This window comes from Mobula birostris, chromosome 2 (assembly GCF_030028105.1).
Source record: "Mobula birostris isolate sMobBir1 chromosome 2, sMobBir1.hap1, whole genome shotgun sequence".
Classification (NCBI taxonomy): domain Eukaryota; kingdom Metazoa; phylum Chordata; class Chondrichthyes; order Myliobatiformes; family Myliobatidae; genus Mobula; species Mobula birostris.
Window position 1 is genome coordinate 16,060,724 of NC_092371.1, and position 15,778 is coordinate 16,076,501.

At 44.6% G+C, this 15,778-nt stretch overlaps 1 protein-coding gene across 1 annotated transcript in view; it reads left to right on the forward strand.

Annotated features, from left to right (window-relative positions):
- Positions 1–256, forward strand: part of LOC140207924 (hemagglutinin/amebocyte aggregation factor-like) — a 34,312-nt gene extending 34,056 nt beyond the window's left edge. The window contains exon 5 of the mRNA XM_072276472.1: positions 154–256. Coding sequence (XP_072132573.1) covers positions 154–178 — 25 coding nt within the window. The 3' untranslated portion in view covers positions 179–256. The remainder of the gene's footprint in view (positions 1–153) is intronic.
- The last annotated feature ends 15,522 nt before the right edge of the window (positions 257–15,778 follow it).

Here is a 15,778-nt window from a genome sequence, read left to right on the forward strand (position 1 = left end):
TAAGGATCAGAACAAAATTCCATCAATTGCAGCCATAAATGGCTACACAGGTGTGATCAGAATATTTGCAGAGGGCGTGTTTATTCTCAGGTTGGTGACAATGTACTTGAATGAAAGAAAATGATTCATATGTCTCTTCCCCTTGTTCTCCAGAGGCCATACACGAGAGAACATCTAAGTTGTCTACGATCAACTTGTCCATCGTATAATACTTTGGGCTGATCAAAGGTGAAATAATCCAACGAGTTCTTTAAAATTAGATCGCGAGACCAGGATGAACCATGCAGTAACATGATTGTAGTTCCACAAGTGAACATTAGGTGGCAGTAAAGCGCGACCAAGGACCTTGGTGCGGCGTGACCTGAATGAAAAAACGGACTGACAGCAAAAAAGAAAGGAAATCTTCGTCGGATTCATGAACAGATTGCTCAGCTCCTGGAGATCCTTACAGTTGGGTGCAGTTGAGGGAATTCAGCCCGTCGCGGACAGAAGACTATTCGATTAATCAAATCACGTTCACAAAAAGAAGAGGAGCCTATTCAACCACCCAACGTAAGGGAATACGAAGCATTCTTCCCTTCAGTCACAGCAAGATTCCTTTTAGTTGCCCACAGCTCATTCCTGCTCATAATCTTCACAATCCTGATTCAGCAATGTGTTCAGCAATTAAATAAAGGTGACAAAATGTCCTAAAACTGTCTGGTAAAAAAAAGAAGAAAGTTCAAAGGTCAAAATAAATTTATTATCGTGGTACGTAAACTGTATGTCACCATATACTACTGTAAGATTCAGTTTCTTGCAGGCATTTACAGGAACCAAGAAATACAGTAGAATCAGCGAAAAACTACAATCACCGAAGGATCGGACAGAGAACATCATGAAAGGCAATGTCCAAAAATCTCTCTTTGCGACCCTGTCTATTTGTGACGCCACTTTCAAGGAATTGTGGATCTTGATTCCCTGATCCCTTTCTTCTATCGCACCTCAGTGTCTCACTTTTCACCGTGCAAGTCCTGCCCTCGTTTGTCCTGCTGATGTCAAACTTCTCACACTTGTCTTCATTAAAATCCGTCCGATATTTTCAACCTGAAACAAATGGATGCAATTGGAATTAATTTAATCTCAATATATTATTTCCATCCAAGTTCAATTGAGGAAGTTTTTACTATAAGTTTATTATAAAATGGTAGACAAAAATACATAATTTGCCGTTTCTGGAGCAGAAGAAAAATATGGATTGAAATCGACAAAAAGTTGACTGTTGATTCATTTTCATAGATACTGCATCGTCTACTGAGTTCTTCCAGCATTTTGTGTGTGTTCCTCTGGATTTACAGATTCTGCAAAATCTCTTGTGTTTATGCGTGAAATTTGTTAAATTAGTACCCTATCTTTCAGATTATGAAATCTAATCACGTGTTGATTGATCCATTTTTGAACCATATCACTGTGCTTCATAGATTTTTCCAAAGATTTGAAAGTCTTTAAATATATGCTTTCTTCTGGAGGAACGAGACATTTCTAACGCTGATTACAAGCCGTTTTAGTTACAATCACGTGTCATTCTGAGCGTCTCAGAACAGAAAAAATACATTTTGTCATATAAATTTCTGTCATGTGGTCATTGCATAAAGCCCGTTCTGCATAAAAATGAGTATGCCTCCTTTTGAGAAAAATGACAGAGGTTATCACCCTCATTGTGTTAATACAGTATTAACATTTTCTAATTGCCACAAAACGCTCTGGAGGCCATTCGATATGTAGTATTTAAAGCGGAGGTTGAAGGGTTCCTGATTACTAAGGGCATCAAAGGTTACGGAGAGAGGGCAGGAGAATGGGGTTGGGAGGGGTAATGATTGATTTTATTATGGTTATTGGATATATTGATAGTACCCGCAAGAAAATGAATCTAAGGGTTGTAGATGGCGACATATATCTACTTTGGTATAAATTTAAGTTTATACATGAGGCATGAATGAATAGTAGAGTAGATCTATGTGCCGAATGGCCGATTTCTGCTCCTATATCCTATCGTCTAATGCTGTACTTTCTGAGCAGAAGAGTTACTGTGCTTGCTCCTTTCTCCTATGGTCATAATATGGTTATGATTAGGAATAGTCAGAATGGCTTTGTCAAAGGCAGGTCGTGCCTTATGTGCCTGATTGAATTTTTTGAGGATGAGACCAAACAAGTTGATGAAGGCAGAGCCGTAGATGTAGTGTATATGGATTTCAGCAAGGCATTTGTAAGGTACCCCACGCAAGGCTTATTGAGAAAGTAAGGAGGCATGGGATCCAAGGGGACATTGCTTTGTGGATCCAGAACTGGCTTGCCCACAGAAGGCAAAGAGCGATTGTAGATGGGTCCTATTCTGCATGGAGGTCGGTGACCAATGATGTGCCTCAGTGATCTGTCCTGCGACCGTTACTCTTCCTGATTTTTACAAATGACCTGACAATAGACAATAGGTGCAGGAGTAGGCCATTCGGCTCTTCGAGCCAGCACCTCCATTCTCTGTGATCATGGCTGATCATCCACAATCAGTACCTCGTTCCTGCCTTCTCCCCATATCCCTTGACTCCACTATCTTTAAGAGCTCTATCTAACTCTTTCGTGAAAGCATCCAGAGAATCCACAGTCTTCTGAGGCAGAGCATTCCGCAGACCCACAACTCTTTGCGTGAAAAAGTTTTTCCTCAACTCCGTTCTAAATGGCCTACCCCTTATTCTTAAACTGTGACCTCTGGTTCTGGACTCGCTCATCAGTGGGAACATGCTTCCTGCCTCCAGCATGTCCAATCCCTTAACAATCTTATTTGTTTCTATCAGATCCCCACCCAGCCTTCTAAATTCCAGAGTATACAAGCCCAGTCGCTCCAATCTTTCAACATATAACAGTCCCGCCATACCGAGAATTAACCTCGTGAACCTACGCTGCACTCCCTCAATAGCAAGAATGTCCTTCCTCAAATTTGGAGACCAAAACTGCACACAATACTCCAGGTGTGCAGAAGCGCACAACTGCAGAAGGATCTCTTTGCTCCTATACTCAACTCCCCTTGTTATGAAGGTTAACATGCCATTAAGCTTTCTTCACTGCCTGCTGCACCTGCATGCTTACTTTGTCACAATGGCGGGGGCCTAGGGAGCAAGGGTGGACCCAAATGCAAGACACATCTTGTGAGGTTACATAGATTTAGTTTATTGTTCGATATCAGGAGAACTAGACAGGAGCAGGAGTAGCGAACCGGACAAGGACTGAGGACTACGACTAGGCTGGGACCAAGGGTCTGGGCTTGGGCTCGGAATTGGCTCCCAGACATGAAGAAGCTAGGGTATGGACTCCCAGCCAGAGACTGGGCAAGGACCCAGTACCTGGGTCTTGTCTCGGGCTCGGACCCCAGAACCAGGCAAGGACATGACATGGCCTGGGGAGAGGAGGAACATGGGAACACAGAGCCTCAGTCTCGGGGAGCAGGTACATGGAACCATGGACACATACACAGAACAGAGTCGGGACCCCTCCTTGGGTACAGGACATAGGGCAAGGACTCACACACAGAACAGAGAGCCGGGACCCCTCCTTAGGTACAGGACATAGGGCCGGGACTCATGACCCTCCGCGGGGCAACGGCAAGACGGCCTGACTTACCCCACGGAGGCGAAGACCAGACAAGACAAGACATGACTCCCCGCGGGGCAACGGCAACACGGCCTGACTTACCCCACGGAGGCGAGGACAAGACAAGACAAGACCAGACCAACAAGAATGAACACCAGACAGTACCTATCTAGCTCCAATGATGGAACTAGACCGCAGTGCAGGCGGGGACTGCAGACGAGGGCTAGAGGCGAGAGGGGCAGAGAAGGGATTCAGACAAGGAAGTAGGACAGGAACCACAGACCGCCACGGCCAGGACTTGACTCAGAACTCGGAAGCCGCCAGGGAAAGGACTTGACTTGGTGCTTGAAAGCCGCCAGGGCCAGGACTTGGCTTGGCGCTAGAATGCCGCCAGGGACAGGACTTGGCTTGGCGCTAGAATGCCGCCAGGGACAGGACTTGGCTTGGCGCTAGAATGCCGCCAGGGACAGGACTTGGCTTGGCGCTAGAATGCCGCCAGGGACAGGACTCGGCTTGGCGCTAGAATGTCGCCAGGGACAGGACTTGGCTTGGCGCTAGAATGCCGCCAGGGACAGGACTTGGCTTGGCGCTAGAATGCCGCCAGTAACAGGACTTGACTTGGTGCTAGAATGCCGCCGGAGCCAGGACTTGACTTGGAGCCTCCGGGTAGTGGCGAGCTCTCGACTCGGCCCGGGAACAGTAGACAGCCGTTCTTGATTCCCTCCGGCGGGTTAACTGACGGACCCACCTCGGTGAGGAAACTTTGCAGCCTCGCTTTGGCGAGGTAATTGGACAGGGTTGCTCCGGTGAGGAAAAGGCGAATTACCGGCACTCGTTTCGGCAGAGACTAGGCTTGCTCCGGCCAGATGACATCGGCACACCGTACCTGGGATGACTTTGCAGACGCTCCCGCGCCGAACGGCTGAAAGCCGGAGACTATAAACTACCGGTTCAGCCGAGCGTTAATTGCCTCTAATCACCAAAGTCGAGAGACACGAGCAAACAGGGAATCAACGGTCCGGATCGTAACATAAACAAGGTAAATTTAAAGGGACCCCGATCCGGACCATGACATACTTTCAGTGACTGATGAACAAGGACACCTAGATCTCGTTGTACTTCCCCTTTTCCGAACTTGACACCATTCAGATAGTAATCTGCCTTCCTGTTCTTGCCACTAAAGTGGATAACCTCACATTGATCCGCATTAAACTGCATCTGGCATGCATCTGCCCACTCACCCAACCTGTCCAAGTCACCCTGCATTCTCATAGAATCCTCCTCACATTTCACACTGCCACCCAGCTTTGTGTCATCTGAAAATTTGCTAATGTTACTTTTAATCCCTTCACCTAAATCATTAATGTATATTGTAAATAGCTGCGGTCCCATCACCGAGCCTTGCGGTACCCCACTAGTCACTGCCTGCCATTCTGAAAGCCTATTAATCCCTACTCTTTGTTTTCTGTCTGTCAACCAACTTTCTATCCATGTCAGTACCCTACCCCCAAAACCATGTGCTCCAATTTTGCCCACTAATCTCCTATGTGGGACATTATCAAATGCGTTCTGAAAGTCCAGGTACACTACATCCACTGTCTCTCCCTTGTCCATTTTCATAGTTGCATCCTCAAAAAATTCGAGAAGATTAGTCAAGCACGATTTCCCCTTCGTAAATCCATGCTGACTCGAACCGATCATGTTACTCCTATCCAGATGCGCTGCTAGTTCATCTTTCAAAATTCACTCCAGCATCTTCCTCACCACTGATGTCAGGCTAACTGGTCCCTGTTTTCTCTCTCCCTCCTTTCTTAAAAGGTGGGATAACACTAGCTACCCTTCAATACATAGGAACTAATCCTGAAACTATAGCACATTGGAAAATGATTACCAATGCGTCCACGATTTCTGCAGCCACCTCCTTAAGTACCCTGGGATGCAGGCCATCAGGCCCTGGGGATTTATCAGCCTTCAGTCCCATCAGTCTATCCAACACTATTTTCTGCCTAATGTAATTTTCCTTCAGTTCCTCTGTTACCCTAGGTCCTCTGGCCACTATTACATCTGGGAGGTTGTTTGTGTCTTCCCGAGTGAAGACAGATCCAAAGTACCTGTTCAACTCGTCTGCCATTTCCTTGTTCCCCATTATAAATTCACCCGTTTCTGTCTTCAAGGGCCCAACTTTGGTCTTAACTAACTTTGTTCTCTTCACATACCTAAAGAAGCTTTTACTATCCTCCTTTATATTCTTGGTTAGCTTACCTTCGTATCTCATCTTTTCTCCCCGTATTGCCTTTTTAGTTATCTTCTGTTGCTCTTTAAGAGTTTCCCAATCCTCTGGCTTCCCGCTCATCTTTGCTATGTTATACTTCTTCTGTTTTATTTTTATACTGTTCTTGACTTCCCTTGTCAGCTACGGTCGTCCCTTACTCCCCTTAGAGTCTTTCTTCCTCTTTGGAATGAACTGATCCTGCACCTCCTGTATTATTCCCAGAAATACCTGGATGAGGAAGTGGAAGGATGGGTCAGTAAATTTGCTGATGACACAAGGGTTAAGGGTGTTTTGGATAGTATGGAGGGCTGTCAGCGGTTACAGTGGGATATTGATAGGATGCAAAACTGGGCTGAGACGTGGCAGATGGAGTTCAGCCAGATATGTGTGAGGTGGTTCATTTTGGTAGGTCAAATATGATGGCAGAATATATTATTAATGGTAAGACTCTTGGCAGTGTGGAGGACCAGAGTGATCTTGGTGTCCGAGTCCATAGGACACTCAAAGCTGCTATGGAGGTTAACTCTGTGGTTAAGAAGGCATGCGGTGCATTGGCCGTCATATAGCGTGGGATTGAATTTAAGAGCCGAGAGTTAATGTTGCAGTTATATAGGACCCTGGTCAGACCCCACTTGGAGTACTGTGCTCAATTCTGGTCGCTTCACTACAGGAAGGACGTGAAAACCATAGAAGGGGTGCAGAGGAGATTTACAAGGATGTTGCCTGGATTGGGTTGAGTGAATTAGGCCTTTTCTCCTTGGAATGACGGAGGATGAGAGGTGACCTAATACAGGTGTACAAGATAATGAGAGGCATTGATCGTGTGGATAGTCAGACACTTTTTCCCAGGGCTGAAATGGCTAGCACCAGAGGGCATGGTTTTAAGATGCTTGGAAGTAGGTACAGAGGAGATGTCAGGGATAAGTTTTTCACGCAGAGTGGTGAGTGCGTGGAATGGGCTGCCGGCAGCGGCGGTGGAGGCGGAAACGATAGGATCTTTTAGGAGACTCCTGGATAGGTACATGGAGCTTAGAAAAATAGATTGCTATGGGTAAGCCTAGGTATTTCTAAGGTAAGGACATGTTCGGCGCAGCTTTGTGAACTGAAGGGCCTGTATTGTGCTGTAGGTTTTCTATGTTTCTATGTCACTAGTGCAAGTGCTTGTGATAAATCAAATTGTGTATTTCAGTTAATAGCAATGGCTGTGTTAAGAAGAATGAATCAAATGCATTCCCAAAATATCTTTTTTTCCCGTTTGCACCTAGTTATTCAATGTTGGCTCATCAGACATAGAACTTTAACAGTCGGTGAAGGAAGCAGTGAGGAGGCAAAGTTTGGCCTTTTGCAAGGAGGTGAATTACAAAAGTATGGCGCGCTTGCGGCATCACTACTGGCCCGAGATTAGACTGACTGTGTGCTGTAAACAGGTCTGTTTTTTGTATGAAATCTTACACTGGCTATGGAGACCGTGCTCTCTGGATGAGAGGGTTCACCCGTGAACAGTGGTTGAGAGGGATGCGCCTCAGTCTCTCAAATGCTTTGAAGGTTCGGATACTAAATCAACTAACAGAGTGAAACAGATGACTCCTTGCCTCCCTCCCAGCGATCTGCTGATATTTAATCACTAACAAAGTTACAAACGGGGATCGATAGGTGCTTGGAAACTGAGAGATTTTGTGATGAAAGAAATGGTGCATTCAGTAAATAGCAATGGCTGTGTTGAGAAGAATGTTTGTATACATTCCATGTCGACATGTTCATATGTCAGCCCATAGTGTGCTCAGTTTAGTTTCCAGGAATGAGAGAGACTGCACGCGCTCGAATCCAACCTGGCTGACCTCCGAATGTTTTCCTGGGCACGCAGCTCAATCCGACTATTGTGAACTGATCAGAGTTGCGACTGTCAGCACCCATTCATCACTCCCTCTCTTCCTCTCACACACGCATGCCCAGACACACACACACACACACACACACACACACACACACACACACACACACACACACACAGACACACATACTCTTTTGCTTTTTAGGACTTCTCTGGAGTTTAGAGATCACCAGTATATTTAATATGACATTTTGAAGAAAACATAGTTTGAAAATATGAGCATTTTAGAGATTAAACTTAAGTCTGAGACTTTGCCACTAATTGCATTGTCTCAATGGTAGACACTTTAGACATTTTAAAATCTCCTCCCGGCTCTTTCCCTCCCTCCCAGGGACCCAGTGACCGCACCACCTGCACCGCTTAACAAACAAGACAGAAACAGCATCAATTTGTGTAACTGTAGCTAAAGAAAGGCTGTGCAAACACCGCCCCGGTCCCCACGGGGATATGCCGGAGTCCACATCTGCATCAGTGTCACTCGCAGACACAAGCTGACGGATTCCGTGAACCATCGTCAGCACTGAGTTAATTGGACTGAGACGTGTCTGGGTCTGGTTTGGGGGAACAGGGAAATGTCCGAGTTAGTCACGAAGTGAGTTATGATCTCAGATCACAGCTCCCCTAAACCCTGTTCGTGTCCCCAAACCAGCTTCACTCAAAGATATAGGAGGGAAGAGGGACGACATTCGGCCCTCAAACTCGCATACTAGTTCAGACAACATATTTCGGACCCTTGGCTACAACTTCCCCTTTCTAAACCTTCCCAGTCTCCTCCGATTCCCACTTGGCTCAAATACATACTAGTTATTTTAACTTCAGAATCCTGCCGGTCGGAGTATCGGTTATATAGTGAAACCTAGAAAAAAAATCAGCTGCACCCCCCAATGAAAAACAAAAATGTAATGTCTGTCTGAAGTGAGACAACACCCCCTGAAATAAGAATACTACTCCAATGGCACCCCACACACCGGTGTAGTTGGCCTCCTGTTTGCCAGCTTTATTGATCCCACCAAATATGGAATATTGTAAGCAGTTTTGGGTTCCGTATCTGGCAAGAATGCGCCTGGGAAGGAAAGGGTTAACGAATGAGATGAGGGGAGTGTCTGATTGGAACTGATCGAATATTGAAAGTATTAGATAAAGTGGATCTGATGAGGATATCTCCTACAGCGGCCGAGTCCAGGACCAGGGGGCACAATCTCACAATAAAAGCACGTCCCTTTGTAACTGAGATGAGGAGAAATTTCTTTAGACATAGGGTAGAGAGTGTTCGAACTTCATTGCCATTGTGACTGCAGAGGGCAAGTCATTGGTATGTTTAAAACAGAGCTTGATAACTTCTTGTTTAGTAAGTGCGTCAAAGGTTATAAGGAGAAGGCAGGATAACGCAGTTGAGAACGATAATGAATCAGCCAGGAATGAATGGCGGAGTAATGTTGATAGACTGAACAACTTAATTTTGATCTTATGTCTTATGGTCTTACAGTATTAGATGGTCTCTCATTTTCACTTGTAAGTTAAACAGGCCTGTGCCCTCTGCCCTTCCTCTTGGGACGCAGCTCACAGCACAGGCCTCGGTCCCATTCAAGGAAACACACATGAGCTTCAGCACCATGCAGGTCGAGTGGACAGATTTCTAGAAACGTCTCTTTGGGGCGAGAGATAAAGTGACTGTACGCTGCTAACAGTGAAATTGACTTGGATGAGTGGTTATCCTCATAAAAGAATTTAAATAAACACAAACTATAAGGCTTTATGAGGGCACGTTCTAAAATTTCCAATAATAACACTCCAGTCTACCATATTTCACCGAGGCCTCATTACTGAGTTTACTGTTTGCCTCTGGTACGCACGACATGTACTTTGAGTTTTTATTTTATAAACTTGTTTGTGGTAATATTTTGTTTTATCTTTTGTGTTTGACATATGTTTTGTGGGTGTGCAGTGGTTCAGTGGAACGTTGTTTCCTTTGGCTGGGTAAATATACAGTCAGATGACAGTGAACTTGAGTTTGAAATCAGAACGAACCTACTTACTTCAGCTGGAACTTATCAAACATTGACAACGAACGACATAAGGAAGCACTCGATAAGGTTTGTCAGAAACATGGACTGTAAAAAATATGTAAGGAATGAAAGGGGGCCAGATGGTTAAGGAGGCTGGTTTGATAAACCCAGAGCGCACCGCTTAACATCTCAAATACAATCTCGATTAGTTGAGCAATTAAATCTGAGGATAAAATATTCAAGCTCACTGGATGCAAAGATCTTTGGCGAGATAGTGGTGGGTTGTGATGTTAGAGAAAGAGGAACCCCTCGTTCTGGAAAGAATTTCTGATGCAGACTGATGATGATGGAAAGAAATATGGCTCCTCTGCTGTAGGAATGTTGTAGAGCTGAAGTCTGGCGATGGGAAACTAAATCATTAACAACAGAACCGAGGTGACGCTTTACGCAGGACTTCCCTCCTCTTGTGATAGCAACTGAGTCACAGTGAAATCAGACTGGCCTGTCAAATTATGTTTTAAATATAACTCCTTCCATCTGCAATGACACTGGTGTGTATCAGGACATAGTCACCATCGTTCAGCCAGTTTTAAAAGATATAAAATGGGACAGGAAAATATTATCTCAACATTTACCACCGACATTACGCAGAGTAATATAGTGGCAATACAGATAACAATTCTGTTCCAAAGCAGTTTGCATATATCCGGAAAATCTCCGTTAACAGGAGCAAATATTAGGTCAAGGGACTAAAATGCGTAGGAACCTTGGAGGAGAGAAGAATCGACAGAAGTTCTATGCACCACAACTAAGGATGGCAGGTCGGCCTTGGAGTGAGAACAATCTGCGGGTTGACATGCGAAGAGAGGAGAGGACTCGGTAATAGTGGATGTCAGGTTTAGCCATTCGTTATACGGATTCCGGATATTTGAACCACCGGTTAATTGGCGTAGCCGCTTATTTGGGCCAAAATGTACTGTTCGCGACATGTCCTAATTAACCAGAACCCATGTCTCTGTATTGAGTGGACATAAATAAAACTACGGATTGCAAATGTTGTATTCTTTGATGAATTAACATACAGATTTCAGGTGATGACACAGACATTGGAGGTGATGTGGATAGTGTGGAGTGCAGTCAGAGGTTACAACATGACCTCGATAGGATGCAAAACTGGGCTGCGAAGTGGCAGATGAAGTTCAACCCAGATACATGTGAGGTGGTTCATTTTGCTAGGTCAAATATGATGGCAGAACATAGTATTAATGGTAAGACTCTTGGCAGTGTGGAGGATCAGAGGGATCTTGGGGTCAGAGTCGATGGGACATTCAAAGCTCCTTCTCACGTTGAGTCTCTGGTTCAGAAGAATAAAACACTGCATGGCTTTAATCACTCGTGCGTTTGAGTTTAACAGCCGATGGGTATTATTACAGCTTTATAGGACCCAGATCGGAGCGCACTTGCCATACTGTGCTCAGTTCTGATCACCTCACTACAGGAAGGATGTGGAAACAATATAAAGCGTGCAGAGATGATTTACAAGGATGTTGCCTGGATTGGGGAGCATGCCTTATGAGAATAGGTTGAGTGAATTCGGCCTTTTCTCCTTGGAGTGACGGAGGATGAAAGATGATCTGATAGGGTCGTAGAAGATGATGAGAGGCATTGAATGTGTGGATGGTCAGAGGCTTTTTCCCAGGACTGAAATGGCTAACACGAAAGGGCACAGTTTTAAGGTGCTTGGAAGTAGGTAGAGAGGAGATGTCAGGGGTAAGTGTTTTACGCAGCAGGTGGTGAGTGGGCTGCTAGGTGGTGAATGGGCTGCCTGCGACGGTGCTAGAGGTGGATATGATAGGGTCTTTCAGGAGACTACTATATAGGCACATGCAGCTCAGAAAAATAGAGGGCTATGGGAAACCCTAGGTATTTTCTAAAATAAGTACAAGTTCGGCAAGGCATCGAGGGCCAAAGAGCCTGTATTGTGCTGTAGGTTTTCTGTGTTTCTATGATGTGTATTTTATTAGCAGAATTTATTATAAGAAGAGCTTAGAATTGAATTGAATTGACTTTATTACTTACCTCCTTGATATACAGGAGGAATAAAAATCTTTTGGTTACGAAGACCAGAGGAAAAGTGTTTTAACATTGACGGAAGGAGCAGAAACTGCAGCCCAGCAAACAAAAAAAGATTCAATAAACTGGTGAAGGAAAAAAATTCAGAGGAAACGAGCAGGAAGCATTAGAAGAAATACAACAAGTTTACGTAGATAAGTTAAATAAAAAAGGAAAACGGGAGAGAAACGTAGATTGCGTGAAAGCTGGTCCTGAGACCGTAGATTCTAAAGCAAAGAAATGACGGAGAAATAAACAAGTGATTTGAGTTTGCTTTCATGGAAACACGACAAAGGAAACCGTCCAGAAACATTCATCAGCAGCGCAGTAACGTACTGGGGTAAAAGCAGAAATGTTGTTTTATAGAATTATCTGGCTCTGAAAAATAATAAATCACTGTGAGCTGATGACGGTCTGCGCACATTTCTGTAAGCGATGGCACAGTAGGTGCATTTCTGTCCTACAAATTTTACATGTTTCTACGATTAATCTCACCCTTTAAGAGAGGGAGTAGATAGTGGGCGATATAAAGCTGGAGAGAAAGAGAGAGAAAGAGGGCAGGGAGAGAGAGAGAGAGAGAGAGAAAGGGAGTTTACCTCTGTACCACGGGGGAAATCAATACTGGAGTGCTGACATGGCAGCTCGGAAAGTGAAATGCAAATAAACAAACGTTGCTCTAGAATTTTCATAGCTAAATTATATCTCATAAACCTGTTTGTTTCTTGATATAGAATATACGCAATAAAATGTGTGAACCAGAAGGTATGGTGTATAAACAGATGGATTTGCCGGACTTCAATAAATATGTAACTGAAGAAGGAGTATTGTGGTCTTCCTACCGTTATATCAGACGATAAGATGCAGGAACAGATGAGGACAATCAAGTGTCCTCCGTCGTTCCTACATTTCTTTTCTCAGTCACATTCTCCTGCTTTCTTCCTGTAACCTTGAACGATCAATAATTTTTCAATCTCTGCTTTCAATGCAGCCAAGGATTCAACCTCCCTGTCCTTATATGACTACAACATCCTCATATTCACTACCCTCTTGCTGGTTTTGATATATAAATATACACCCATAGTGAATATATATCCAACCGGCAACTCAATCAAATGTCACACATTCGAAGTAAGTGTACGTCCATTCAGAACTGCAATGGTCGGAACATAGCATATAGAGAACAAGCTGTTGCCCATGCAGCCGGCTCCCCTTCTCTACGCAGCTTATACAGTCTGACACCAGAGGCGTAACAGGAGTTGCCAGTCAGCTTTGAACTCAATATAGGACTGCCTGATGGACTCCAGTTTCAGATATGTATTCTCGGTTTACTTCCGAAGTCTTCCCCATGAGTGGGTATTGTCGCAAGGCAGTGGAAGTTTGAGTTCAGAGGTTTCCTTCTCGTAGATCAGCTGCCAACCACGGCTAACGAGCCCATTCCGGCCGAGGCAAATGGGTTTCATGTGCCAGTAAGCCGCCTTTGTCTCTTAATAGTCAATAGTGTAGCATTGGATTAATGGAGTATTGGAATATCCTGTTAATAGAAATGGTTACGGCGCGCTTAGCAGTTGAACATCAGGTGAAGTCCAGAATCTAAACTTGGTGGTCAGAGGCTATTTCACACGTACGCCATTAGGACCATTTCATATGTAGTGGTAGCTCACCCCCACGACCCAACACTCCCTCCACCTTCCCCAACAGAATATGACAAAAAAGGGCTCGTGTGCTTGCATACGGATCTCTGGAAGTTAATACGTAGATACAATAAAACATGCAATAGTAAAAAGGTTTACATTAGCATGTGTTCATGTGTACTTGAGCGTTAAACAATGATATTCTCCTCTTCTTAAGCCCATCACCCCCACTGGGGCAAAGGCTGCCGACAGTAGCACGCCAGAGTCCTGTGTCCTGAGCCGAACGTTGACCCAGTTTCGTCCACTTTCACCACACAATTGCATACGTCTTCGAGGCCAAAATCCTTCCTCTTCTGTTGGCGTTCCTTTAGCTCTGGGTTTTTATGGGATGGGTTTGCTAGACGCAGGCCCAACCCTCCTACTTTCGCAGACGGGCTTGCGACTGTCCATGGCGGATGCCTTCATGAAATAGTAAAGGGAGTTAGTATGATCAGAATTGGAATACCGTGCAAGGGTCAGATCTCTCCGGGAACGATATGTGATATCACTGACGAAAAGAATACGTTAATGGTTAATATACTGGTTCATATGAAAGGAAATTTAGCAGACCGGGCCTCCTTATATTTAATGAAAGGCCATCTAACTGAAACAACAGGATGGAAATGATGGAAATACAGTGGTAATAGTTTTCTTGGTCAGGATATCTAGAATCAAGTGTCAGAGTATCAAAACGCAACTTCTGTCACTCCGGACCGAAATCAGAAAGTTTTTTTTTGCGTGTGTGTGTGTGAACTTGATGATCAGTCGCTAAGTACATTTAAGAAGGAATTTCAGGGATCTTTAGATACAAGTTGGCGCGTGGCCAACATAAGTTGTTCGGGATAGTGTGGAGGGCTGTCAGAGGTTACAGCAGAATATCGATAGGATGCAAAACTGGGCTGAGAAGTTGTAGATGGGAGTCCAACCGAGGTAAGTGTGAGATGGTTCATTTTAATAGGTCAAATATGATATCAGATTATACTGTAGTATTAATGATGAGACTCCTGGCAGTGTGGAGGATCAGAGGGATCTTGGTGTCTGAGTCCATACGACAGTCAAAACTGCGGCGCAGGTTAACTGTGTCGTTCAGAAGGCATACGGTGTATAGGTCTTTATCAACCGTGGGATTGAGTTCAAGAGACGAGAGGTAATATTACAGCTATCTCGGATACTGTTCAGAACCCACTTGGAGTACTGTGCTCAGTTCCGTCACCTCACTACAGGAAGGTTGTGGAAACTATAGAAAGAGTGCAGAGGAGATTTATAAGGATGTTGCCTGGATTGGGGAGCATGCCTAATGAGAATAGGCTGAGTGAACTTAGACTATTCTCCTGGAGCGACGGAGGATTAAAGGACACCTGATAGATGTGTATAAGATGATGAGAGGCATTGATCGTGTGGATACTCAGAGGCTTTTCTCCAGGGCTGAAATTGGTAACACGAGATGGCACGGTTTGAACTTTTACTCCCAGACTCTTTCCAATATGTCTGTTGATGGACTTCCCTTCAGCCACGATGAGGCCATCCTGATGTGTAGAAGAAACACGTCGTTTTCTGCTGAGGTAGCCTGCAACCTGATGGCTTGAAGATCAATTTCTCCTTCGAGTAATGTTGTTTATTTTTTCTTTTCCTCTCCTCCTTTCTTCGTCTGAAATTCCCACGGTTACCTCTTATACTCATGGGCCTATCAACTCCACCCTGGCACCCCTTCTTCTTTTTGTTCTTCTTCTTTTTGTTGTTGTTGTTCTTCTTCTTCTCTTTCTCCTATGGCCCTCTCTCCTCTCCTATGAAATTCAGTCTTCTCATATCCTTTATCACCAATCTGGTTTTGCCTAACACATATTAAACACGATCCTGCCAATTAAAGAAACTTTAAGAACATTCTGACGCGTTCCCCTTCCTTTCCAATCCCGTTCGTCCCTGAGCGACGATTTTTATCCATTTCCAGAGATATCACTGACCTGCTGAGATCCACCGGCATTTTGAATGTGCTGATGTGGATTTTTTACATTTGAAGTATCTCTTTATTTTCTGATCTGCTACTGCACTGCGAGTCTCTGAAGTATACATACACGCCCCTTCTCTCTCTCTCTCTCAACTCATGCCCTCTGATCTCTGCTGCCCTCCGACGTTTCGACCATGACCTCACCCATCCTCACTACCAAGTGAATGTATCCATTCTGTCAACTTGTCTTCGCCGCCATCT